The 27,944-nt window shown below is 40.1% G+C and overlaps 1 protein-coding gene across 3 annotated transcripts; it reads right to left on the reverse strand.

The window, feature by feature from the left end:
• Window positions 1-3,578: 3,578 nt before the first annotated feature.
• ccar1 (cell division cycle and apoptosis regulator 1) lies at window positions 3,579-27,693 on the reverse strand. 3 transcript variants are annotated; one of them, XM_088350833.1, is made up of 26 exons: window positions 27,668-27,693; window positions 26,624-26,794; window positions 25,037-25,221; window positions 24,847-24,954; window positions 24,026-24,058; window positions 23,741-23,931; window positions 23,466-23,592; window positions 23,153-23,269; window positions 21,699-21,888; window positions 21,462-21,594; window positions 19,903-20,058; window positions 19,584-19,809; window positions 17,350-17,463; window positions 17,035-17,201; window positions 16,186-16,396; window positions 15,057-15,140; window positions 14,251-14,439; window positions 13,978-14,169; window positions 10,060-10,293; window positions 9,856-9,991; window positions 8,729-8,811; window positions 8,449-8,592; window positions 8,259-8,379; window positions 7,400-7,582; window positions 5,915-6,120; window positions 3,579-4,192 (listed from the first exon to the last, which is right to left on the reverse strand). In XM_088350833.1, the coding sequence occupies exons 2-26, from the start codon at window positions 26,742-26,744 to the stop codon at window positions 4,127-4,129; spliced, it is 3,717 nt and encodes a 1,238-aa protein (XP_088206959.1). In that variant the 5' UTR covers window positions 26,745-26,794; window positions 27,668-27,693; the 3' UTR covers window positions 3,579-4,126. The 3 variants fall into 3 exon arrangements, with proteins under 3 accessions (XP_088206959.1, XP_088206957.1, XP_088206958.1); XM_088350831.1 differs by having other exon boundaries at window positions 21,462-21,606; XM_088350832.1 differs by lacking the exon at window positions 27,668-27,693 and adding an exon at window positions 27,410-27,547 and having other exon boundaries at window positions 21,462-21,606.
• Between the last annotated feature and the right edge of the window lie 251 nt (window positions 27,694-27,944).

A 27,944-nucleotide genomic window follows, 5' to 3' on the forward strand; every position in this document is an offset into this window, starting at 1 on the left:
ACTCCAGGACATTCACGGAGTGGTTCTGAAGCCAATCTTTTGAGATCTTGGCTGTGTGCTTTGGGTCGTTGTCCTGCTGAAAAATGAACCTTCGCCCCAGCCTGAGGTCGAGAGCGCTCTGGAGCAGGTTTTCATCCAGGATATCTCTATATATTGCTGCATTCATTTTTCATTCTATCCTGACTAGTCTGCCAGTTCCTGCTGCTGAAAAGCATCCCCACAGCATGATGCTGCCACCACCATGCTTCACTGTAGGGATGGTATTGGCCTGGTGATGAGCGGTGCCTGGTTTCCTCCAAACATGGCACCTGGCATTCACACCAAAGAGTTCAATCTTTGTCTCATCAGACCAGAGAATTTTGTTTCTCATGGTCTGAGAGTCATTCAGGTGCTTTTTGGCAAATTCCAGACGGGCTTCCATGTTCCTTTTACTAACGAGTGGCTTTCGTCTGGCCACTCTACCAGACAGGCCTGATTGGTGGATTGCTGCAGAGATGGTTGTCCTTCTGGAAGGCTCTCCTCTCTCCACAGAGGAACGCTGGAGCTCTGACAGAGTGACCATCGGGTTCTTGGTCACCTCCCTGACTAAGGCCCTTCTTCCCCGATCGCTCAGTTTAGAAGGCCGGCCAGCTCTAGGAAGAGTCCTGGTGGTTCCAAATGTCTTCCATTTACAAATAATGGAGGCCACTGTGCTCATTGGGACCTTCAAAGCAGCAGAAAATTTTCTGTATCCTTCCCCAGATTTGTGCCTCAAGACAATCATATCTCGCAGGTCTACAGACAGTTCTTTTGACTTCATGCTTGGTGTTTGTGCTCTGACATGCACACTCAACTGTGGGACCTTATATAGACAGGTGTGTGCCTTTCCAAATCATGTCCAATCAACTGAATTTACTGCAGGTGGACTCCAATTAAGCTGTAGCAAGATCTCAAGGATGATCAGTGGAAAAAAGATGCACCTGAGCTCAATTTTGAGCTTCATGGCAAAGGCTGTGAATACTTATGTAAATGTGATTTCTTAGTTTTCTATTTTTAATAAATTAAAAAAAAACAAAAAAACTTTCACATTGTCATAATGGAGTATTTTGTGTAGAATTTTGAGATAAGAGATTAAATTAATACAATTTGGAATGAGGCTGTAACATAACAAAATGTGGAAAAAGTGAGGCGCTGTGAATACTTTCCGGATGCACTGTATATATATATATATATAATATATATATATATTTATAGTTTGTTTATGAGAAGTTTATTTTAACCTCTAGGAAGTGTTAAACAACACAAACTGTCGCTTTAATTGGCAGTTCACCGTTTAAGACTGTGGGATTATACTGTCGTATTTGTCAGAACTGAAACATGAGGGTCACATCGTCGATTCAAGTGCACCAAGTACAATAATTAGACGGGAAATTTATAAAAAGCATGCAGTCACAATTTGCGGGGAATTATTGTACGGTATTATTTTCCGAGTGACGCGAGGAGTGAAGCGAGGAGCCATGTGCTCAGTTGAAGCCACCCTTCCCCAAAAAGGCAAAGAAATGATGCTTGCATAGCACAATATAATATACTACTTCTCTCTACCGTAGAGAACACCAAATTACAACTTGTAAGTCATTAAATCGAGTATTACAAGGGTGGGCAGTTATTTGGAGTCGCGGGCCTCATCTCATCTCATTAGCTGCACCGCTTATCCGCAGTATGGTCGCAGGGCTCATTGGGGTTAAAAATGTGGCTAAGGGGCCAATCCCGGAGACCTATATAACTTTTAAATTTCAGAATAGATACAGTATTTCAGTTCGTTTTAGGAGTAGCTTAATAACCTGAAACATTGGAAAGTAGAGACGCCTCTTGAATGTGAATGCTCTAATTCGTTCTAACCCCAGGAAAAGTATGAGGTTTTTAATAAATCATAAAAGAGCATCAGAACACGAACAAATACATTTTAAAGTCGGATTGCAGCACAATAAACAAAACGAGAGGCAGATTATGTAAAAAAAAATAATAATAATAATTAGAATATAATTATTTTTTTTATTTTGTTTACTGGTTGTCAGCAGTCTTTTGCGTCGTGTTTCCTGAAAAACTGATCCAATGAAGTCAGATTTTGCCGGCATTCGAAAATCATTTGGAAATGCGCGATGCAGACGTCATAAGCGATTACCCGATTTTTCAACACTTTTTCTGGGTGATTATTTTTCAGAAAATTTGAGATTCACGGCAAAGATCTTTAACTTATCCACTGAGTTGCGAGATAGAACTCTGGAGCGAAGGATGGCAGCACGTACTGTAGTGCAGTGTTTTTCAACCTTTTTTGACAAAGGGCACACTTATCTTTTTGAAAAAAAAATGTTAAGGCACTCAGTCTGTAGAAAATGTTTAAAGATGAATTGCCAGTACCAGTTTTTTTTCCCCCTTAAATTATCTTGACAAAATGACAGAATAAAGTATACGTATAAGCACTTTGGTACACTGAAAGGGCTGTGTAAATAAACTACTGTGCATTTTACGTCACCTTTTTAATCATTTGTGGTCACCGTGGGTAAGGTGGTGAACCGTTTTTCATTCGGGTTAATAATTTTTGTGTTGATTTGGAATTGTATTACAATATGTTTTTTCTGTTTACAAGTTTTACCATATTTTTGTGTTTTATAGAAAAATGAGCAAAAATGTTTTTCTAGTGGAATTTAACATGTTTCACTACACTCCAATTCTTTGTCATTTTTCTGTAAAATATCAAGATAGTTAAATTGATTACTTTATTCCATTTATTTTATTATTCTCTGTTGGAAAAGGTTAAAACGCTTCATTAAAAACAAGAATAAGTGATCAATATATGTACCTGTTCTGTCTCGTGAGCGGATAATTGCTTTCTAAAAGTAAATGCTGCCACCTACCGGTATTAATTTTTAAAGCAGGGCGATCAATGGCAGAAAGCAGTTTAAAAAAAAAAAAAAGGGAAATTTCCTGTGGCACATTCGACAAGGTGTCACGACACACTGGTTTAAAAACAGTACTGTAGTTTTTTGCCTTTGTATCCTGGAACACTTTTGTAACTAGAGGCAATATTTGTTCGTTCATAAAACCTGGATTAAAAACAAAATTTATAAGCAAATTGTTTTAAGGGCCCAGCATTTCTCAGTACTTCTGAAATAATATTCAAAAAGAAACCTCCTGACAACCACTGATATGGATGTTACTTTAACTCAGCTGATAAATTGTTATAAGCAAATACAGTGAAACATGACATGCTTTTTTGCAATGATAAAATGAAGGGATCATGAGTGATAAATTATTTGTGAAAATAATTATCTTGATCTGCTGCCAACTACATATATGTATATTACTTTTACTCTGATCAATTAAATAGAGTAAATACTGACTAGCATGCTTTTTTGCAGATGCATTTGTTTCATAAGGACTGTGCCATGGCAGATTGGTTTAATAACAGAGTTAGAATACTGCATTGGCCAGCATAATCAATGCACTTGTTTAGTTCATTTTTGACCAGTTGAGTACAAACTTGCGTGTTGACCATAAGAGTACCTGTAACGGAAAAATTAATGGCCTCAAAACGAGACTACAGTACCCACAAAAAAGGGTATGTGTTTATTCAACAGTGGAGTCTTATTTACAAGGCAAGTCAAGTCAAGTCAAGAAAGCGAGCCACGTCTGTACATAATTTATGGGAGATTAACTGGCACATAAATATAAACAGCATTGCCTATTTAAGAAAATCACAACACAAACTTGCACAAGAGATAACAAAAGTTATTAAGAGAGACCGCGACCAAGAAAAAAAATATGTACACAAGTCAAAAATGAACAAATACTTGAGCAAAACCCAGTAAGGTCTAAATATTTAAAATCATTTTAGTGACCATTTACATAATCAATTGTGTCTTTTAGGTCAATTATCACAGAGAAGTAGAGAAACTTTCACACTATGATCCATCCATCAAACGGTTTATGTCAACCATCAAATCCTTTTGAGGGATGTACAATTGTCAGTGGGTCAAAGGTTTAGTTTTTTCCCATTACTTTCGAGGTTTTATTCGTTTTTAGTATTACACGCCTAACTACTTTCGTATGTACATGTCCCAAAGACCACATGACCTCAGTCGCTGATTTAAGAAGTTTTGTCTTTGGCGCCGTTCATTTTAAGCTCCATACTTTCTTCGTTTCCATCTTGATCCTGGGGAAGTAGAAGAAAAGGATATCAGTTGTGCAGTCTTGTAATACAATTGAATACAAAGTAATTACTCCCACCAAGGACTCATCTTATAGTATACTTTTTCATAAAATACATGTCTAGCACCAACCAAATGGGGATTTTGGCGTTAATGCCTTTGGCTAAAGTGCAACAACAGCGCCATGCCCTCGCACACACCTGAGACTGTTTTTAGCAGCATCGTTTTAGTTTTTCTCGTTTGTGTATTTTCAGATCACAAGACCATTCAATACGGCAATTATGAACACGAGCACATGTTTCCTGCAGCGCCAAAAGAAAATGCGAACCAGGGGAGCCACAAATACAATGTGAGCCCTATATTTTGAGACAACAGTGACATAACATCCATACTGTGGGTAATAGTGCCAGATTGCAACACATCTTTTCGTTTTTTAAATATTATTTTTAAAATATTTCTAGAAGAGCTTTTGTCCATATTTGCAACAATGCTAAAAATTTGAGATTACAATTTATGCGTTTGTTACCTCCCGTCTTTATTACTGTAATGTACTACTCTCCAGTCTCCCGAAGTCTACCATCACGAGCCTGCAGCTGGTACAAAAACTGCAGTGGGGATTTTAATTAAAAGTTGGATCACATTACCCCACTTTTGGCTAACATGTATTGGCTCCCTGTCACTTAAAGATGCGATTTTAAGGTTCTGTTGGTATTATACAAAATCATGCGTGGACTTCCCCCCCTCGTCTCTTCCAGATTAACTTTCCACCCATTGTGCTGCTCAGAGCCTTGGCTCAGAAAAGGCAGGTTTGCTGGTGATCCAAGAGCCAAGAAGAGATCCGCAGGTTTTGAGAGCGTTCTCCATTCGAGCCCCTGTGCTGTGGAATACTCTGCACCCACTGAGATTAGATCAACCTGAGTGAAACTGTTTAAATCTAGGCTTAAGACACAGTTATAATTTGTAGTTTATGAATGACCTATAGTTCATGCTGACAATATGTGTATCGTTAGTGCAGCTTGGTCATCCTGGAAGGAGGATTACTTCATGTGCAGTCCCTTCAAGGTTTTCACTTTCTTCATGCTGAGGTTTTTGAGTTTTTCCTTGCACTCACGCAAGTTTTATATCGGGGGATTGTTTAATTAGTCTGTAATAGTCTGTGCAGCCCTTTGAGACGTCTTGTGATTAAGGGCTATACAAATGAATATGAATTGACTTTTTGTTGTTTTGTAGTTGGCGGGGCAGATTACATTCGCTTTTTAAAGGAAATTCCAGCAACCTGACGCCCATGACGTGGATTAATTGTAGCATTTTTAATGGATGATCTTCACTGATGTTCAATTCAGATGTAAAATTGAGGACTTGGTTCGCGGGTGAAAAAGTTGAAATATAAGAAATCTGAAATAATAAAGTACTGTCAATCCTCTGTTTTGCTAGTTATGTAAACTATGAAGTGTTGAACTACTTCATTGTCAAGGCATCATAAATGTTTTCATATGTCAACATGGTGTTTTGTATTTAAAGTGCATGCATTGTGGGGTAAAAGCAGCTCGCCGTTCTCCTCTGTTCAACACACACTAGAGGAATTTGGCAACCGTGCGCCAAAAACATAATAAACATTCATTATCTTATCTTATTCATTATCTTTGTCTACTATGGATATTTTAAAAGGTATTTTAGTAAGAGAGACTCTGTATTGCCTTTAAGTGTATCATTCTGGTGACTAATACCTTTCTCATGACGGTCGTCAGCCCTTTGACCATGTCTGTCAGAGTCTTGCAAGTCTTGGTGAAATGTTCGTGGTAGACGTTCTTCTGCTCCTCGGTGTCCTTGAGCATAGTTTCAGTTTGCCTCAAGCTCATTTTTGTCTCATCCAGCTCTTTAGATAATGATCTGTTTTCTTGTTCCAGTTGCACTTTCACCTTGGCATCTTCCTCTGGCATGAGAATTAATACAAAAAATCACGTCAAATTGTAATATTCAAGATTGATGTAATGTATTTTTCAGACTATATAGTGGCACCTACTAAAAGCCCCAAATTGGCCAGAAATGTGAAAGTGCACCCTATAATGGAATATGCCTTAAATACTGGAAAATACAGTTGATGTAACTGGGAATGCACAGTTACAATTAAATTGGACCGCATATGATAACGGTCTTCCTTAACATTTAGTGGCCTCTAGTGCCCTCTTGAGGTTTAACATGTCGATTTTTGCTAAAAAGAAACAAAAGAGAAGCGCAGATGCCCACGTTTGAACACTCACTGCAAATCCTCTCATTGTTGCTTTGGACAATAATCTTAAGTATGAAATGTAATTATTTGAGTGAATAATTTTGTTCATGGTGACGTTTTCTACAGAATGATGTATTGTTTGAACTATTAGTATGTCGTAGCTTAGCTTAGAATATATCGGTATAGTTAGCAAGCTAATGGGACATTTTTGTAATAGGCCTTGCCCGTGTAAACAGTACCTAAAGAAACAAGTTTGGTTATTCGGGACGTCGTTCACTAGTTGGCAAAGAAAAATATACTACGAAGAGAGGACAGCACTGTATCGATGATTTTAATTTTTTAGGAAACCCTAGCTTTTACTGTAGTTTTCATGTCGTTCACCTTATCAAAAATAGATGACTTTTTTGGGGCACGCCTCACAATCAGCAGCGCCTAGCAGAACGGGAAAAAAACGCATTTGAAATGAAATGATCTGCGTTTATATAGCGCTTTTCAAGTCAATGACTTCCCAAAGCGCTTTACATTGTGCTTCACATTTCCCAATTGCGGCCGTGATCTGTGCGCCCGTGTAAGGCGCTAACCTGCTTATTGGGGGTAATTGGGGGTTCAATGCCTTACCCAAGGACACATCGACATGTAACACGGACAAGCCGGGATTCAAACTGGGATCCCTTAATCCTAAAACAATCGCTCTACCTCCTGAGCTACTGCCGCCCCATTTTGTTTGTAGATTGACAGCCTCTGTGTCCCCAAATAAGTGGCTCTGTAAATGTTTCAACTTTGTACCATGTTTTCGCATAGACTTGTACCAGTCCACCAATGCCAGCAATCACAGAAACAAGAATGCCGAATTAGGTGGAACTAGGATTCAGTTTAGCAAAGCTCAAATTGAGACGGACCATGATCCAGCTGGAGGTTTGACTCAGAGTGTAGCTTGCAAAATGGGATTTGTTAAAAAAAAAAAAAGGGGGGGGTATTTTACCCATCTTGGAGTCTTGCACCATGAGCTTGTTCTCAATCTCCTCTCGCGCTTGTTCGCTTTTCTCAAGTTTCTGCATCAGGCTTGCAATGTCCACCATGGCTCCATTGTACACGATCAGATTACTGGACTCGCCAGCTTCTGAGCGACCACATGACTTCAGGGCAGGAAGTAGCTCTCTGTTCCCTGGTTGGGGAAAAAAAGGCTTAACTAGAATTTCACTTCATATTTTGATTAGTTTTTTTTTTGGTCTTGTTTCCATTTTTAATATTAAGACACCTGCAAGGGAGATTGCATAGGATGTCTGTACTCTTTTCAATTTTGACTATCATTTCTCACTGTTGTCTCGTATTTTTATTTAGGCAAAGCCGAACAATGCTAGGTGTTTGGTTCAGTATATAAATGGCACAGTCTTGACTACAAATTGCAGCCATAGTTCATAACAAAATACCGCATTTTGTCTGTATGTTGCCCAGGAATCCTTTGTAAGGAAACTTATTGAGTAATGTTCAGTGTTGACACTATGATAAAACCCACAGAAAAAAAAACAGCCATCCATGACACAGAGCAATTTGGAAGAGTGGGTGAGCAGTAGGGATGGCTGGATCTCTGCACACATGGGACGCTCCTCTCCCTCACACACGCCCACTGCGCTGAAGGTATAAAATGCTGAAAATTTAGATTTTGTCTGGAGAGCGGCTTTGGCGGTTTTGCTGAATTCTGTCTTAAAATATAAGGTATGGCTCTCAAAATATAAAATAATTAATATTTTGCCATTTATAGCTCTTAGGGTCAAATAGATTCCCAACCCCTGCCTTAAACTAATGTTTTAAACTAAGAACTATCACACGGAGGAGCTTACCAAGAAGATTTTCAATTTGTGTTTCAGGGGGATAAAAATCCGGCTCATCTGTAGGCCTGTCAGTCAACTTGCGGTAGTAACACGACTCTTTTACTTCTGGCTTGTTTAGCAGTTTCTTAATCTGAAAACAGGAACATTTTCATGAAAGATGTCAAACTTTGCATTGACTAATAAGCATTTTTTTCCTGACCTGTGCCCGGGAAAGGTGCAGACCAAGAGTGTACAAAATTTCCTCCAAATCTTTCTCCAGTAGATAACCCCAATGACTTTGGTCAAAGTAGACAAATGCCAAGAGCAGTTCCTTGTTGTATGTGACCATCTGATTCTTGTTCAGCTAGTAAAACAAGACCCCATAATAGACACTCATTGCAAAGGTAATTGTTTCAGCTTAAAGTCTCAAATTTATAGAGCAGTAGTTACACATGACAGAAATGTAAAAATTGTGCATTAATGGAGTGAAAGAAGCCTACCTTTTCCTTCAAATTCTTGTCTTTTGGCGATTTACGATCATCCTTGTGTTCTCTCCGCTCCTTGTCATCTTCATTATCTTTGTCTAAAAGTCAAAAATCACAACATTGACATTGTCAAAGTACTGTATTTTTACAACAAAAAGCCCCAGATTTTCTTTAAAACGTGCGACGCGCGTTATCTGGGAGGTCACAGGCTTGAGCTAAGACTGAGTCAAGACTGACAACATTGTCCAGTGAAATCCGATGTTTTTGTGAGCTCGTTCACATTCGTAACTCAATAAGACATGTATGCGATCTCCTGTGACTTTTATGCCTTCCCCCGTGTTCACCATAAGTTTCTCACAAGCAGAAGAGGACACGTGACATCACATGCAATGCATTGTCTGCGGAAGCGCTCATAGGTGCTAATGTCATTGCGTCTAGCAATCTGAGAGTTATTGTTATTGCCGTGGTGCTTTGCTTTTAGCAACAGTGTCATTTTTCCACTCAGACCAGGACTGCGTGGAGCAGAAACCTTCAGTGGATTATAATGAAAATAATGGATTGTCGACGCTCGGGCTAACGTGTCTGCCGGGACTGTTGTTCGAGCTTTTGAAAAGTGACTATGAACGTGACTCTGTAAATGAAGAAAGTGAACCTTTTAAAAGGAGATTTAGCGAAGCTGTCCTGGACAGAAACTGAGGAGGATTTTGACAGGTATGTTTTGATATGGAAAAATGTTAACACCAGCTTTTTAAAAAAAAACATATTTTGCTTTGTCATCAATACTTAAATACAACAAAACTTGACTTTTGTTCTATTTTTTTTATTTTATTTTTAAAATGTGCATACTTATATGATTATCTGTTATTGATAACACAACTGCAAGAATAGGGCTCCTGGTACACCCAGGATAGTGTTTGATACAGAAAAAATAGCTACAAAGACGGCGCCTTTTAACACGATACGTCCTATGGTCGTGAAAATACAGCAATAGATGTCATGTCAGTGCTTAAATACTCCCAATAGATGAAGCCTCAGAGAAAGTAGAGATGGAATCCATCACAGTTTCAGCGTGGTGCATGTTTTCTCATCCTTGGCCACAATGACTAAGGGACAAATATGAAAATGATAGAATTAAAGATTACCATCATCATCCTCATCTTCCTCCTCATCTTCCTCTTCAGCCTCCATGGGGTCATACTCTGCGTTGGCCATGCTGCCATCGTTCTCATTTTCCTCCTCATCGCGAGAGTCTTCCTTTTTCACAACCTTGTTATCACTCTGCAAATTAAGACTGATTAAAACAAATAGAAGGCCTCATAAAAGAGGATTTGCTTGACACCACTTACCTTCCTTTTCTCAACTTCGTTGTCTTCTCTTGATTTCTTGGCTGCTGGCTCATTGCCATCTTCATGTTTCTCCTTTAACTCTCTCTTTTCAGGCTCCTTCTCTGCCTCCTTCTTTATTTTCTTCTCCTTAACCTTCTTTTCATCCTTTGTGGTCGTGGTGGCAAGGGCTTTGTATATGCGGTAACCAAAATCTCTCTGCAGCATCTCATTGAACAACTCAGCAAACAGCGAAACCTGGAGGACAAGTGTTGCAGTTTAACCATAGACAAAGATGGTCTTTCTTAAGAGGCCCTTTGGCCGACATATCAAATATTCCAATCATAAACCATTTAGGGTTGCAACAACAAATTGAAAAAAAATTGATTGAAATTGATGATTATATGCGTTGGCAACAAATAAGCTCATCGATTCGTTGTGTGGTGCGATTTATGAATCACTCGCGGCGCTAATGACACTAATGACATCACGCATGTATGAATATTATTACTTCCAACCACTCAAATTTTTCCGTGGCATCAGACCTTTCTACACATATGTGGATTTTAAGTCATTTACCCCCTGAATTTGAAGGCGGACATTGTTGCATCAAACATGGAACGAACCCAGGTCTTAGTCCCATAGGATCTTTGTAGGCTCACTCATCCTTTGACTTGTATATAACAGCTAAAATGAGATTGTGCTCCAGCGTATAATAATTATCTCCTCCCTTGTAAATTAGTCATTGCGACTGTGTGGTCAGTAATTTCCTCGTGAAAAAAAATAATTGAGTGCGGTGACAGGGCTACTGATGCGGGCAATTGTGTACAAAGTAAGTTCCAGCAGTGTTTGTGGCACAAAGTGGCCAGCCATTTCATGTGATGGAGACAAGATTTTTTTTCATTTTTGGATTGCCCAAATGTTTTGTCCTCTCACGTCTCCTTCCACATTAAGGCTGCAAGATTTTAAGAAAAAGCCCAATTGCAATTTATCAGACCAGTATTGCAATTTCGCATCATATGGCATTTTATGAGTAATACTTTGAATATGACAAGATTGCAGCTTTTTTTATTTTAAAAGATTTTGAAGAACATGAACCCATCGGGTCATTTTTCGAATATTCAATGTTACTAGGACTTGCAGTGATCATTTCAGTTCCTTTCAATAGACAAAAACGGTCCAGATTCTCAAACGGTTCGAAAAAAAGCATAAAATTTACTTTGGATACGCCTTGAATTGATATTTTATGAGAATTTTACCGAGGTTAAATTTAATTAAACAGCGCCCTCTTCTGGGGAGCTTTGCTAGGGGTTGCTGCATATAAATCCGTGGGGAAAAAACTGAGGCGACGTCGCATCGGAATGTCGATTAGGTTTCAGTTAATTGTGCAGCCCTATTACAAATAGTCTTACACATTCTCATCATCCAGATCCTCCTCCTCCTCCATTTCGTTACTCAGTTCATCAGTCAGAAACCAGTTTGTCCCCCTTTTACCAAGCAATCAGGTTCAATATCCTCATCGGAATACAGTGGGACCTCGGTTATCGCAGTTATTGGGGACCAAAACTACCCGTGATAAGTGACAATCCGCAAAGTAGCGACGCACCTTGAAAAAAAAAAAAGAAAAAAAAATTCTCTCTTTTTTTACATTTTTTTTATTATTATTATTTTTTAGACCAGGTTGATGGGGACCAAAACCACCCGAAAATCTGCGAACCTCAAAAATGCTTAAAAAAATGTTTAAAAAAAAAAATATTTTATTTTATTATTATTTTTTAGACCAGCGAAGCTCTGAACCCGCGAACGTAAAACCACGAAGTAGCGACGCCCCTTCAAAAATGCTTAAAAAAAAAAAAAAAATAATAATAATTTTTTTAAATTACTGTATTTTCCGCACTATAGGGCGCACCGGGATATAGGGCGCACCCCCAAAAAATAGTTTTTGGTCCTATATCTTCCATAGATAAGGCGCACCGGATTATAAGGTGCTACAATGGGAACGTCGACAAAACAGTCAGATGATTCAGTCAAACTGATTACCCCCTTAACATTCCCAAAGCTTGCAAAGAAGCAAATACGTGTCGTAGACACGTGCGGATGCGATGTCCGTATGATGTCACTCAAATGCATCATTTATAATATCATTCGGAAGGTTAAAGTCTTGGGATTCAAGAAATGCCAACCATTCCTTAGTTTCTATTTTCTTTATCGCTCGCAACTATACTGTGCATATGACAATAAACACTTGGAATTGAGTTTAATTCACTCAACTCATCACAGCAACATCAAGATCGTTCTAAAACAAGTTGACGGGAAAATATAAAGCCGCATAGCTCACCTAAGTTCTCACGTTCAATAATGATACGCAATCATGGTCTTCTTACAACCGTGAGTGTAGTAAATCCAGGAGAGTAAAATGTTTACAAATACAGACTAATGAAACATGTTTCTTTATGGCGTAGTTTAGCAAGCTTGCTAATCAGTCATGTTTTTCGGCCAATTGCAGGGTTTGTTTTGGCCCTCTAGCCAATCCGAGGCTCCGAATAACTTCAGCCAATAGCCATCGATTTGACTGATGATTGACACATTGGTTAGCCAATGAAACGCCGGTATGTAAATCCCAGCATACACCGCGGACTACTCCACGTTCGGGGGAAAATCGAGTCGGCGGCTGTTGCGTAAGTTGCGAGAACTTGTGATTTAATATTGAGCCATATATAAGGCGCACTGTATTATAAGGCGCATGGTCAGCTTTTGAAAAAAATTAAGACTTTTAGGTGCGCCTTATAGTGCGGAAAATACGGTATTTTATTATTATTTTTAGACCTGCGAAGCTCTGAACCCGCGAACGTGAAACCACGAACTAGCGACGCCCCTTCAAAAAAAAAAATATATATATAAAAAAAAAAATTTATTATCATTATTTTTTAGGCCCGCGAAGCTCTGAATCCGCAATGTCGAGGCGTGAAATCCCACTGTAGTCCATAGTGTCAGAGGGAAAACAATCCTCCGGTTCAGATTTCCCCTCCTTATCAGCTGATTATTTCCTTAGCATCCTGCCCAAGTCGGTAGGTAATGGTCAAAGAGGTCACGATCGACTGACTCAAACAGATGACCAATAGTTTAGAGTTAAACTATTCAAATAGTTAACTATATAATAGTAGTTAATAGTTATCAAATAGTTCAAATAATTGAGAGTCGAACCAATTTTTATTCAATTGTTTATCTTTCCAGCGGGAATCATGTTTTCCCCAGACCAATAAATCAGTTGTTTACATTAGAAGCAGCGCAGGGTGAACTTGTCCACGAGTGCTTTGGCTGAGCCAAGAGGCACACACACCCGACTCAAGTTCACGACACTTGATTTTGCAACAACAGGGTAGAAAGCACGTCAAGTCTTTTGCATTGATTTGCAGAAGTTTCTGCAGAGCAATGCAAAATAAATTTAGCGTGCGAGATGCACCACGGTGTGCAATACCTGCGTCATGGGGGCTACAGTCAGGGCTTTGCAGGAAAAATTGTTACATTTACTATTATTATTATTATTATATTTGGACTTTGGCGCCACTGAACCCATTTTTTTTTACATTAGATTTTTTACGCCTTTTTTGCGCCGATCCGTTTTCAAAGCTGTTACGGGACACTCAAGACATTAGGAAGCAGGAAAGGGGGCAGGAGGCATGGAGAGAGATTTTATGCTCACCTTTGTATTTTTTGTTCGTGTAGTGTGAAAATGGAAGAAAAGGTCTGTTTCAAATAGTCGAAACACTAACATAAACCCCTAAAAGCATTTTTTTTAAAAAAGAGTATTCGAGTGCATTCAAGATATGCATGTACTTGAAGAATGAACTGCCTGAGGCTTTGATCATGACTAAGCTAGTATATGGCGACAGAGAAAAAGCATCTAATTTCTGACGGCAACTTCAAATAGCAAAAACGCACCTCAAAAGAAGTCTCCTTATTGTCTTCTAGCCTGTAGTCCAACAGCACACTGAGAGACATCACACTGCAGTCAAACTTTCCATTCTTGGCAGCCCAGTTTGGGTGAACGAGAATGGTGGGCTCATCTGGTAGAATGTAGCGTCTTTCTCTGCGCTGACGCTCAAGCTCTTCTTGCTTCTTCTTCTCCTCTTCCTAGCAAAGAGCGCGCGCTTCATCATTTTCAACTTCTTATGAGTTAGTAAAGGTAACTTTCAAGCGCTGCTTACACTTTACCTCTTTGTCCTCCTCATTGCGGCATGGCTCCTCTTCCTCGGGAAGTTTGATTTCTGGCTTCTCAGGTTCCTTGGACTCTTCCAGCTGCTCCTCTACTTTCAGTTGCTTTGTCAGCCTGGCAATCAGCTGCGACTTTAAGCCTTTGGAGCTCAGAGCACGACAGTCTAGCTCTTTCCGCAGGTCGTTCACCTGAGTTGGGGGGGGTTGTAGTTCATCAAGTCATTAGTTAACAAAGAGGCATAATACACTAAAGACATGTTGCTGCCATTAAGCAAAAATCTGTAACATAAAGGTGAGGCAATGTATCAGTCCACCTATCACAGCAGTCACAGAAACAACACTGCCAAATGAAGTGAAACTGGATTTCAGTTAAGCAAAGCTCAAATTGAATCAGACCATGGTCCAGTTGGAGGTCTGACACAGAGTGTAGCCTGCTACGAAAAACGATTTAATCAGGTATTCGTTTGCCTTCATGTCCCCAATGTTAGTTTAAGAATCTCCCTAGTATACACACATGCACATTCTTGCGTAATGTAAAATGCTCTTACCACTAATACAGAAACCAACTCCATGGCTTTTTATTTGTAGAACTCAAATATCAAAATTACTGTTGACCCTTGTGTAGAAAATAACTCATTTTGTGGGAGCAATCCAAAATGGATCAAATTTAAGGTCCCTTTTGGGAGTTGTACATAATTAAATGAATAGCACCAGTACACAATAACGTTCATGTGTAAAAAGAATAACCCTGATGTAATCGCAAAAATATGAAGATTAAAAGATCAGTGATAAACTTACTAACTAACCTTCATTGATTTCGGATCAAGTTTGGTCCAGTGAGTAGGGATGCAGACGTCCTTCGATTGGTCTCCATCTTTTTCTTCGTCCTCCTTCAGGAAGTTGTCGAGTCAGAAACACAGCAAGGAAAGAAGTGAGAAAAGAAAAAAAGTCAGAACATCGCTTGTGCTTCTCATAAACTTCTAGGTTGATCCGTGCAAGATCACAAATGTTTTTTAAAAAAAAAACACAAAACGGAAATATAAAACTCTAGTGAGCTTGACTGTGCTTTAGTCCACTGCTACTGAGGGGTACACAGGAAAGCCCTCTAGCGCTTTCATAACCAGCTGCCAATCAATCAATCTGTGGAACACAAAAAATAAGGTAAAAAAATCAAAGAGGTGTATCTGACCTCTCAAGAGATCTGGTCTCTACACAGCGAGGGTGGCCCTACAGTCTTAGCCAATTATGGAAAATTTAAGGAACTACATGAGACATTCATTCAACTTCCTTCTAAGTCTACATGTAGTCCAAAATTAAAAATATGGAAGCCAACAAGAAAAACAGACAAGGAACACTGGACTTGGGAGTGAAAGGTTCTCGTTTCCCAATATAATTGGTGTGAGAAATCATATGAAAAAAAGGACATTTCTACAACAAACACATCATCAGCATGCAACTGACTCCACAGATTCCAGCAATAATCCAGTTTTGCATGCGAGCATTAAAAAAAAAAAAATAGCACCGTTTGAAATTTAGAAAATCATCTCAAGGGAAGATTGTTGGCATTGTCAGCAAAGAGCGGAAACAAATGAAAACATTTCGACCCAGATTAGAAGCAAATTAGACAAGCTGGAGGCTGTCGTACCAGTTGCAAAAGGGGAGCGTACACAAACACAACAAGCTACTCTTACTGCTTCCAATGTGTGTGTCTGCTGAATGTGGGGAAAGGTGAGGGGTTTTGATGGCAGGATGGCAAGTAGGAGGAAGGGGACAGATGGAGGAGTAAACAGAGACGCCTAGGTGATGTTGGCTGGAGTAGTAAACTCCGAGTACATGTGTTTTTGGCATGTGACATGTTTTGTGTGTCTTATTTTTGAAATTCCTGTGCCTTCCTGTGAAAAGCGGAAATGAAAAGAGGGATTAGCGGTTCAGTGCCTGTTCTCCATCTGCCTCCTTTCGCTCGGCCGACAGCTTCTCAGCCAGCTGCTCCCGGAGTCGCCGCGATAGCGCCTCCCACTCTGAGCGGGTAGGAAGACAATGCCAAACATCCGGAAGAAACAAAACCACTGTCTCCACATGAGCGGGGACTGTCCGCCCTTTGTGTGTCTCCTCCGGCCGGTGATAGCGTATCTCTGCAAAACGATACCTGTCGCAAAGGAAGAGGGTGCATTGGAAAGAAACATTCTGGTCAGGGCAAAGCACAACAGGCAAGCCTGGCTAGGGAAACCTTTAGCTATTCCGGCCTCACGCCCCCCACCCCATGGGAGTCAAGTATTGATCTTAAAAGTCTCTCTGGGACTTTTCTTCCTTCCCTCACAATGAACCCAAAGATGGGCCCAGTCTGCTGTTTTCCAACGGTTGTCATGGTGATGGGACCCAGTCGACAAAATGACAGAGCCTACACATCCCCCTCTAAAAAATAAAAACAAAGTTCTGCCTTTTCACATACGATACATTTGAATGTGCAAACAAGAAAAAAATGAAAGGTAGGTACAATGAGTGAATACTGTTTAAACAGAACGGAGCAACAAGAAAACACAAAAGTGACAGCAGTGTCGTCTGGTCCATGCTACAGCTCCCAGCCAGTCTTGTGTTTGGTTTGTCACCACAAAGATGTGTGTGTCAAATTGGAGTTTGACAAAAAGAAAGCCGAGACAACAACGCAGAAAAGGGCAATAGTATATGTGATAGTGAATATGTGGTAAAGTAACAACATAAACATATTTAGAACATCTCAAGATTTGAATTTAAGAAGAACTGGCAAAAAAGGAGGAATGCTCTTACCACTGAGTGCAGAGACTAAGATCGATGCCTGTGAGTGCCTTGCAACAGCGTATTGCTGTCTTTATGAGGACAGATGGATCTTTCTCTGGCTCGGCGCCGTCTTGAGAGGGAGACCAGTGGCCACCGATGGCCATGGCCTCGTCTTTGCCTCGCATTCCCACCAAAAACTAGAGGCGAAAATATACAAAAGAGAAAGACAGTCAAGGAGGGAAAGTGACAGTCTAATAATCTTTTTTGTAAATGGTGACGATGTAATGGATATTGTTTGGGAAATTAATCGCTCATTTGGGAAATAATATTTTCTTTTATATGTACCTTGATGAGTCTTGCGGGATGCTGGAATGAGTCTCTGACTTCCTGGGAATCTTCTGCAAGGGCGCACGACTTATGATACAACTCCTCTAAACTTGGGTTAGCCAACAGCATCACCTGGTAATATCAAACATAACCTTTTGTTAATTGCTTGCAAAGGAATAACATGGCTAATTTTTAAAATTAAACTGAAACGATGAACAACCAAGGATAAAGGCAGCCTGTTATTGATTAGCTGAGGTCAATTTCATTCATAGTAAACGCCCCAATTTTTTTATGTTAAGTTGGAAGGATTTGATTTGTCAATTTATTAGATGAGTTTTTAAAATTCTCATTATTTTAGAATTTTAAGTGGAACAATAGATCCAAAAGCGCTTATTCTCAGCCAATCAGAACGTGAGGACAACAACAGCAGGCGGCTGCTGATTTAGGTCAGTTATCTTTGTATGACGTGTGATCGGTGATGCCTCTACTTACAATTTGTTTTCGTTCTGGGAGTACCTTTAATCTTAAACATTTGGAAGAGTGTTGTGTATGAAAAACGGTTCGACGATGTGTCTGGGGCACTTGTAACGTTGGTCAGAGGTAGCCGGAACGATTGCTGAAATGAGGTTTGTCCATTTTCCACAGCTAAAAACTCATTAGTAGAAGTGTTTCAACTGGATAAAGGTGTTATGTCACACTCACGTTCAAATGAACATGATGATTGATGGGGACTGGAACAAAAATATGTTCTACTGTGCTTTAAAATAAATTGAAATTTATACATCTGTTGGGTAGGTTGTAACACAGCACACTTACAGCATGACCTATAGCTCCTCCCTGCCATGTTAATTTGGTATATTACCATGAAAAAGAACCTGAACACGCCCTAAAAAAATCCTGAATGGGTTTGTTCAGTCATAGGAAAAGAACTTCTAAAGATATCAGCGAAGAAAGCCTAAACAAAACTTTGCTCCTTTTGTAGCATTTGATGTGCAAACAAATAAAGAGTTAAGTGACATATATAAAACACATTAAGGTCAATTAGGAGCTGACAAATATGAATTAATTTAGATGTGAAGTTGGTAGGGGGCTAAAGACTTCCTCATAGTGATGTTACAACTGGATCTGGAGTCGCAAGTCATGCCCCGCACAAAGGGGCAGTGTTAAATGGAGCCTGTATTGAGGTCCATCTCGTTTTTACCTCATGTCACATGACCGAAGGCAGACGAGGCCCCGTTTTTAGCCCTCATTTGACTGACTCCCACATCGCGATTCGCGCTCAATAATTAGCTCCAAAAAACCCAGGAGTCCCCGACATGAGTCTTGGATTTTTGCTGCTTTACTTCGACTAAAGAATGAAACCACCCAAAAAGTGAAGGACTTCACCAGTTTGGGAGTATTTTGAACCGATATCTCTCAACAAGGTATAAACACACATGTATAATTAAGCACAGCTTAGGTCGGTCTCTCTCTCTCTCTCTCTCTCTCTCTCTCTCTCTCTCTCTCTCTCTCTCTCTCTCCACATACACACATACACACATACATACTTGTGTGTGTCACACAGAATATAATAATTATAATTCATTAAATAATGTATGTAGATACAATGTCATAGATTTTATTCCTCAGTAAAAATCAATTCAATGCACTATTTCCCCTACAAAGTGTGTCCCAGTTACACAAGCACAAGTTACTGAACATACAACTGACAATTATACGGACAACATTTAATGAACAAAACGTCCATTATTTTGTGCACATATTTACTGGTTTGTTGTCTCTTAACCACATAACATCTGTTTTATCAAATGACCAGCAGATGTCAACATTGCTAAATGAGCTTTTAAATGAGGCCTCGATTGATTAGGCTTTCGGCAAAGCAATTAGCCCAAAGACTCGATACGTTCACGGGGCTTTATCTTGCCATCACTACTCATATATCGCCAACATTATAAGGTTTTTAGCGTCTTTGGATACCTTGATGCCATGAATATAACCATGAATAATAATTGAGACCGTTTTCTACAGTCTTGAGAGAAGTTCGCATAATAAGGAAGAAATGTTACGGCTATGCTAACAGGAATAGCGACCTAAGAGTCGGACGCCGTAGTTGCTCAGCATGTGATACACGGATAACTTAAAACTCTCCGTCGGATCTTTTTGTTGTGTTGTATGCACATGTAAACAAAACATTTTATTTTAATTAAACTTAAGTTCAGCCAAGGGAGATTTTGAATGGAAGAAAAACCCACCTTGGCACTGTATGAATGGTTAGCATCGGGCGGATCCAGCACAGCTGTATTTTTCGCAAAAGGATCCACCTCTTTGTGCAATATGTGGAAGTTACAAGCGTTGCCAAACTGAAAAGGTCGCGTCAGAGGGAAACCGTCCACCCAGGTGAAAGAGGCACCAAAGAAGTCACTGGGAATATAAAGATTCTGATAGCGTCGCCTCAACTCCATCATGTCACAGCTTGAACTGAGGGGAGGGGGAAAAACAAAAAGGCTTACAATTTTTTACAGAATTTAAAAATCCCCATGCTTTGATCTGGCACAATGATGATTGACTTACGTGTCCAAACTGAACTTGGAGAATTGCACTGTGTAACGAGGGACGACCCTGCGAGGACGCCGGGGAGAACGGTCTCTTCTCGGGGAGCGCTCTCGGGAACGTTTGCGCAGAGGTGAGCGCTCTCTCGATCGCCTGCGCTCGCGCTCTCTATCCCGGCTGAAGAGGTGACAGGACAAGATGCTTAAAAAAAATTGACATAAAGGCAACCTAAAACCAATCCAAAAAAACCCTGCAAACCTTAAAGTTTTTCATTTGGCAGCTGTGCATATGCACTTAAAAACAAAAAAAAATGAAAAAAATTCCGGACTTTAAGGCGCACTAAAAAACCCAAATTGAGCCGATATTTGAAAGTGTGCCTTATATACCAGAAAGTATGGTGGATAAAATTGGAAATACATGCAGTTTTTATCCGTGTGCAATATTCCACGAGGTTATACGCTATACCACCATATTGGTGCAGTGATTGCCTTCAATGTTTTTCAATTGATCCAAGGGAATTGAACCTGGGTCGCAAAACTTAACCACTGGACCTGATACAGTTCACATACGGAAAGGTATTTGATTTTCAGCACGTTTTCACACTAATTCTACAGACGCTCCCTAACTTACGACCATTCGACTTACGAAAAACTGTAGATATTTTTTTTACTTCGACATTTTTATTATTTATCTCTCGCATCCATTCTATATGGTTGGTGTAAAGGGTAAAGAAGAGACAAGCTGTTTCTTTTGAAATGAAAGTGGAATATGGAATCTTATTGATGTTGAGAAAATGGTCTGAATGCTTTTTTTCTGCCACTTTTTTTTACCATGGAGGACCTCTTGAAGCGCATCTCCCAAAAGGTAGGTAAGTTAAACCTCACTTTCTTTGTAGAGCATATTATTTCATGAAATGTTCATTTTTTTAGTACAGAACAACACATGTTACTTATACAAGCCTCAACATAACTTGTATAAACCTTAAGCATACAAAAAAAAGCACTTAAGCAAATTACAAACAAATTCAACTTACAAACGATCGTCTAGAACCTATCCCGTTAGTAAGTAGGGCAGCGTCTGTACACACGTTGCCAAAAACTAATGTTAAAGTCACCCTGAAAGATATAAATGCAAAGTCTGACCCATGATCAGATAAGCCAGAGTTGATTCCCCTGTTATGCTTTTGTGCGTTTATTTTGTAATTTCAGGATAAATTTTTCCCCCCTTCTCCATTTTGATTCCTGATGCATACAATTAGATAGCAGACATTTTTGACTGACCCAGCATTGCACCAATACATATCATTATCGTATAAAATACACCAACAGTTATACGTGAATCAATACCATAGCTCTTGTAATTCTACGTTCCTTTTATATAAAATATGACAAAAGACTATTTTGGGGGCCTTATAATCTGGTGCGCCTTTAGGTGTGGACATTTTTTTCCCCTTATATTTTTTTTCATTTTCTCAACCTGTTTACATGAATCAAATCACGTAAAAGCGATTGGTTTATAGTGGGAAGTTATATGCTGTCACTATGAAGTAAAGTGCCGTAATGTTAAAAAGCTCATATAACCTGCGATCCTCTTTGCTGCGGAGAATGAGCTCAGGGGGGCGATCGTTGCGAGGAGCAAAGCGCGGAGGAGGCTCAATCCGTCTCACTGGCTGCGATTGTTGCAGGAGTCGCACGGGGGGCTGAAGAAGACCCCCTGAAAATAAATCTAGAGAACAATGTCATACGGTTTTGGCAACTTTGCCACACACAGTTGTTTCCTTCTTATCCAGAAGGTCAATCTGCAATAGAGGACATTACCTTTGGGGGGCGGCTGCGGCAGGAGAGGCTGGGGCGGGTTTTGTAGAAGGGGGCCTAGCGAGGCGGCGGACAGTTGAGCCTGAAGTAGGGAAGGAGGGGGCGCTGGTGGTGGAACACTGAATGTAGTTGGAGGTGGCAGCGATTGAAGGATGGGAGGAGCCTTCATCATGTTGGGAGGCGGAGCATGACTCTTTAAGCGAAAAATATGGTAATGTACTGTGAATTTTCGAAAATAAATCTTCACGAATGAAACCTGATTTTCCATCTTAAGGGGTTGGGATTGCACTGGATTTGAAAGCTAAACTTATGCTACATGACAATAAGAACTCATCTCCCTTCCAAAGTACCGGTCAGGCACGAGAGCCCATTCCACTTTTTGGGCACAGAAAGGGTCTGACTGATCCAGTCAAACCACCTCCTGTGAGAGTCTACGGCAGTCGCCACTAGGTACAGAGTGGCATAGTCTTTTGATTGGGAGATGACAATGGGGTTTACGCCCCTGCCTTTCATTTGGACTTAATTTAAGTGCCAAAACAATAGCTTGATATTTGAACACAGCTATTATTGCCTGGTCAAGTGACGTGGTTTTGGCATTTATTATACATTCTGTGAGAAGATAAAATCAAGCAACAGCTTGAGGTAATCAACCTGCAATTGTTACGGCCCCTTACTCTTATGCGGGACCGCTTGCTTCAATACGCTTCTCATCTCATTAGCTGTACCGCTTATCCTCATTAGGGTCGCGAGGGGGGGGGCTGGCTGGAGCCCATCCCAGCCATCTCCGGGCAGTGGGCAGGGGACACCCTGAACTGGTTGCCAGCCAATCGCAGGGCACACAGGGACAGACAACTCATTCGCTCATTCACACCTAGGGACAATTTGGACCGGCCAATTCACCTGAAATGCATGTTTTTGGAACGTGGGAGGAAACCGGAGTGCCCGGAGGAAACCCACGCAAGCACGGGGAGAACATACAAACTCCGCACAGGAAGTCTGGAGCTGAATTTGAACCCAAGACAGGTTCCCATGACATGAACTGTGCCGCATAAGCGCTAACCACTGCGCCGCCGTGCTGCCCTCAATACACTTCTTTCCTCCACTAAATAAATTAGGATATTCAATCTTGTCAACTGCAAAAAGGCTAAAGTATTAACCAACAACAAAAACATATTACACATTGGTCATTTGCATTCAATGGTGAGATGTAAAAAAAAAAAAAAAGAAAAATGACCAGGCCCACTTCTAGTTGGGTGCCTGTTGTGAAAAAACAAAGACAGTCTTGGTTCTGTGGCGAACCGAGTCTCCACTATCAAACAAAAAATAATTAGAGGAGAAAACTGGCTCAAAAAATACTGTTGAAAAGGGAGCTATAATAATGACAGGAGTTATAAATGAAAGCAAATTTCAATAAAACAAAAATATGACAGGGTTTGATTTAAGGACTATGTGGTTACATTTTGTCTTCCATCCGATGCAGGGTGAATGTCGGCGTAGCGCAGTTGAATCCCTGGCTCATTGTAAAGGGCACCCAGCTGTGGTGAAGCTTGAGGCAAAGGCTGAGGCTGCTGATGCTGTTTAAGATGGATTGAGAACAACTGTCAATCAGCAACAAACAGGGATTTAACATCAAGAGAAAAGGCCTAAAAACACATTACAACCGATTAAGTAAACAAATCCATTGATGATGTCTTAGATTAACAGACTGAAATTAAACCCTTTTCGGTTTCGAACAAGCACCTACATTTGTAAATGTCAAAATGCACTAACCGACTGATTAGCGAGCTGAGGTAAAGTCTGGATGCGCTGAGCGTTCCACTTGAAGGGCAGGTTAGCATTATACACTGCCTCCACCAACACCCTGTCTCCCACTTGAGGTGTCTTCCCTTTTACAGCACTGAAAGAGGAAAACTAATGAACATTCAGTACATAAACGTTCTCTTTCTTCTTCATTTGTAATGAACACCAAAAAGCAAAATGACCATTCTTTCATTTGAACAACTGTTAGCCACGGCATCTGCCCAACTGCGTATGCTCTCATTAACCTCAGTTGAAAGAAGACATCTTCGTCCACAAAGCCGAACGTATCGTGCAGTTTGTTGACGACACCTGTGAAGACACGCTGTTTCTGTGGCTGCTGCTGGTGACTAGAGCGTGGCGTCGGGTAGGAAACTGTGATTTGGGCTGTCTGTTGGGGGTTGGAGAGGCTAAGGCTTGTGGGCAAAGCCACTGGTGGCTAAATGGTGGTAAGCAGAAGCATTTGGGAATGTCTCATTACTTCAGACATTATATAAACGATTTATTTAGTGTGGAAGATTACAACAAATTACCTGTGATAGCAGTGAAGGTTGAGCCTGTGGAAGCTGAGAAAAGAACCAAAAACCTGGATGAGTATAACAATCATGGGGGTTTAGCCGACAGATAATTAGCTACCAATAAGGGTATGGATCTTTAGATACCTCATGATTCGATTATTGTTAAATGATAATTGAAGATTTTTTAAGGAATGCACAATAATCTGACTGATAATGACCAAATCTAACAAAAAACATAATTGGTCACTTGAAAGATTTTAAGCATTTCCCTTCTTTAACATTTAGATTTTCTTAATGATTATAAAGTCTCACAACCTGCATCTCCTCTGCATTCTCTGAATTGTGAAAGAGGCAATGCACACTCTTCCTTTATGTTGCTGAGCATTGCTTTTATTTTTTTCAGGGAATATTCTTTTGACGCAAGTATGTACTTGATTGCTGATAGAATTATGATTGACAGCTGCCCAAGATGTAGTTGCATATTTTGCTAGTTTGTATTCCATGGAAATTAACCACTGCCCCAAAATTGTTAATATTCAGACAAGATAAATTGATTAAGTAATTGATGATCAATTGACTGAAAGTCAAGATGTAGTCTCTCCAACACTGCTTGTCCTAAACTTGTTTGAAAGAGCTGCATATTGTGGTTGTAATTATAAACAAAAATAAAAGGCACACAAAAGTTAATTTTGTGGGTGATATTTTTTAAGAACAGTGTGTAGTTGAATCTAAATGAGACACAGTCCATCAAGAAATTGGTTATAGGTTACGGCTTCCTCCACGTTTTGTTGTCACAGCCTACAAACCAAAAAAAGAAAGGAAAAAACGTGTTTGACCTGATGAGGCACACTGTACAGAGGCTGCTGCGGCGGTTGTTGTAGGGGAGGTTGCTGCTGCTGCTGCTGTTGTTGTTGATACTGCTGGAGGGCCGAATTGATCTGTGACTAAACACAAGCGCATAGCCGATAAGAAACGTATAAGCATATGGATCCATATCTGCTGACTGTTCACTGCGAATTGACAGACCTGCTGCAAGGCGGCTGCAGCAGCGGCGGCGGCTGCCGCTGCCTGCTGCTGCAAGGCGGCTGTTTGCTGAGACAACTGATAGTTGGCAGCAGATTGGTTGCTGAGGGAGGCAGCAGCCAAGGCCGACTGCTGGGAATAAACAGCAGGAGACGCACCCAGAAGGGAAGGCTGCTGCACACCAAGTGCTATTGGAAAGGCAAAATAAGAATTTAATTTCACACAAGCTTTTGGCAGAAAATATTTCATTCCGTTTTATTTTTCCATTTGCATCATTCAGTCATTGCTGAAGAACATAATACTGAACTTGGTGAAAATGAATTTTAATAGTAAGGGATTACATTTATAACAACAAATGGTTTGTCATTAGAGATAACTGAAATGAAATTTGGGGTCCGAAACAAAAAATATAAAAACGCATAGATTTCCTCATAACGTCAGAACTTAAACTGAGTTGTATTTTGTTTTACAACTCAAATGTAATTTACTCATGAGTGTATAGTTACGCATAGTTACTTTGTGTGCACTGGTTTAAAAATATTCAGGATCTTTTAGAAAAATATTCCATATTGTCAGAACCTTTGCATTTTCAACAAAATTACAGCATCTGAAAATTTGACTTTTCATTTATATGTATCCCTCCCAATCACTCAAGTGTGAAATGCAAAATTAATATCTTTGGTTTTAAGAAAAATTTGTCACGCCAACTCCGAGCCACCTTCAAACAGTGTAGATCAGAGGTGTCAAACAGGCGGCCGGATGAGACCCGTAAGACAGCGCTCAAAAGCGCAAGAGAAAAAAAGAGCTGAAGGTTGAAGTATGTCCACTTGATGTTGCCAAAGACAGGTGCTTCTCATAAAGACGCTGTATTTCTTTCTCTTTCACTGTCTCCCTCTCACCACCTGTCCTTTTTCGTTGTTCCTCTGTCTGTCTTTTTACCTTCTTTTGCTCCCTCTTCCCTTTAAAGTTCTCTTTTTCTCTCCCACGCTCTCTCACTTTCCCCTTCTCCGAGTCTTCTCTTTTCTCTCTTTATATTTCTTAGGTTCTCTCTCTTTGCTCCTCTCTCACTATCTCTTTTGTTTCTCACGTTCTCTCCCTCTCTCTTGCTCTCTCTCTTTCTCCCTTTATTTCTTTCTCCCACCACCCCTCCTTCTCTCCCTCTATTTTTCTTTCTCTCTAATCTACTAGTTCGGCCCCGAGAGAATGTTTGTTTTATCGTATATTTATTTGCATTGAGAAAGTGTCAGCACTGAATTACACAAACTGGGATGCATTTCCCGGAATGCTAGGCTCCTGACAAATTTCAATTTGTTTAAGTTTTTTGTGTAATTTAGGAATTTTTAATAGAATCCTCAGCACAATTGAAAATAATTCGCTATTTGCATTTTTTGTGGCGAATCAATCATTTTGACTGTCAGCTCACATGCAAAAAGTGTGATAACACCTGCTGCAAATCTTTGGTGGTGGGATTCGTACTTCGAATTGCACATGCTGGATTACTTCTCATTAGTCCCCCCCCCCATTTTAGAATGCAGTAAGCCAGAACAACTTTGGATATAAGAGCAACCAAATGTAGTTTATTGTACTCACAGTGCAGGCTAATGTCAAGAGACTGGGCTGTGTGGGATGTGTGGCCGGGTTGGGACACGGCAGCGGTGGCAGCAAATTGAGTCGCCCAGGGTGGATTTTTCTGTCCCCCGAATTGGGCCATGGCTCACCTTGACTGAACACGTGTACCCACTTGTCGGCTAGCTGCTTATACTTATGAAAGAGGGGAAAGGGAAGGGGAAAAAAAAGAGTTTCACACAATAAACAGACAAACAACAGCAACTACTATCATAACTAGTAACTACAGTATCGCCCGATTTGTTTATTTTGGAGGCAGTGTAGCTCACATTAGATGCATAATAAAAGAACAAAGTGCTGCACACTTCCCAATAAAAGCCTTAATGTGCAAATAGCTTGAGAACGCCCGTCAAAGGCAACTCCAAAATAAATACGCGATACATTAACACCATTACATTAACAAAAACATTAAAAGGATAGAGCGATTTAAAGACAGGCTTTGAAACGCTGCACTGCACCACGTGCTTCTTCAGTAACACGACAAATACGTAGTGGGTAGACTTCTACTGACCGATTTGGATTTATTTTGTTGTTTGATCAACCGCTTGCAAGTATTTTGCATATAATGTTCCTAGAATTGTTAGTTAAGTAGAAGGGACTGACACAGCATATGCCGAACTGCTTAGCCACTTCATATGGAAGATAGCTAAGACACCGTCTGAATTCAACAGTGATTATAATAGTAATCCATTAATGCAATATACTTAACCCCAGTCTCACGTTTAAACAACATTCAAAGGCTTGACTCACTATTGTTCAGAAAATAACGCCGCACAAGGAAGCGATTAGCGTTAGCTTCGTGGCCGGAGTAGCCTCGCGTATAATTTGTGATGGAGGCCTCGATTTACGACTTTTGACACCAAAAGCTCATCATTTGACAGTATTTCGAGGGAAACATAACACTCATACAATTGTGAAACTGGTTCAATAAATGAACCACCTCGACGTCGAACGAAGCGTAGAGATAGTAAATAGTGAGTTTGTTTGATTAAGACGAGCTCTACTTACCGCTGTCCACTGCACCCGGCCTTTTAGAATGTACAGTTGCGCATGCGCGAAATGAAGACTATTAATAAATAAAATACAGTACTGTACAGTACATGCATAAATAGAAACATAGTATTGCACTTTAATAAAACACTCTGTAGTGAAACATCAAATAGAAGTTAACTTTTTTCAAACGCGTTGCATCTAGTCAATGTTTATGTTATTGCACTACTTTTAATGTCACTCTTTTTACGATGCACTTTTGTAAATTGAGCCAATCTCTAAACACCACGTCTCA

This window comes from Urocampus carinirostris, chromosome 13, assembly GCF_059441175.1.
Source record: "Urocampus carinirostris isolate Australia breed hairy pipefish chromosome 13, RoL_Ucar_1.0, whole genome shotgun sequence".
NCBI lineage: Eukaryota > Metazoa > Chordata > Actinopteri > Syngnathiformes > Syngnathidae > Urocampus > Urocampus carinirostris.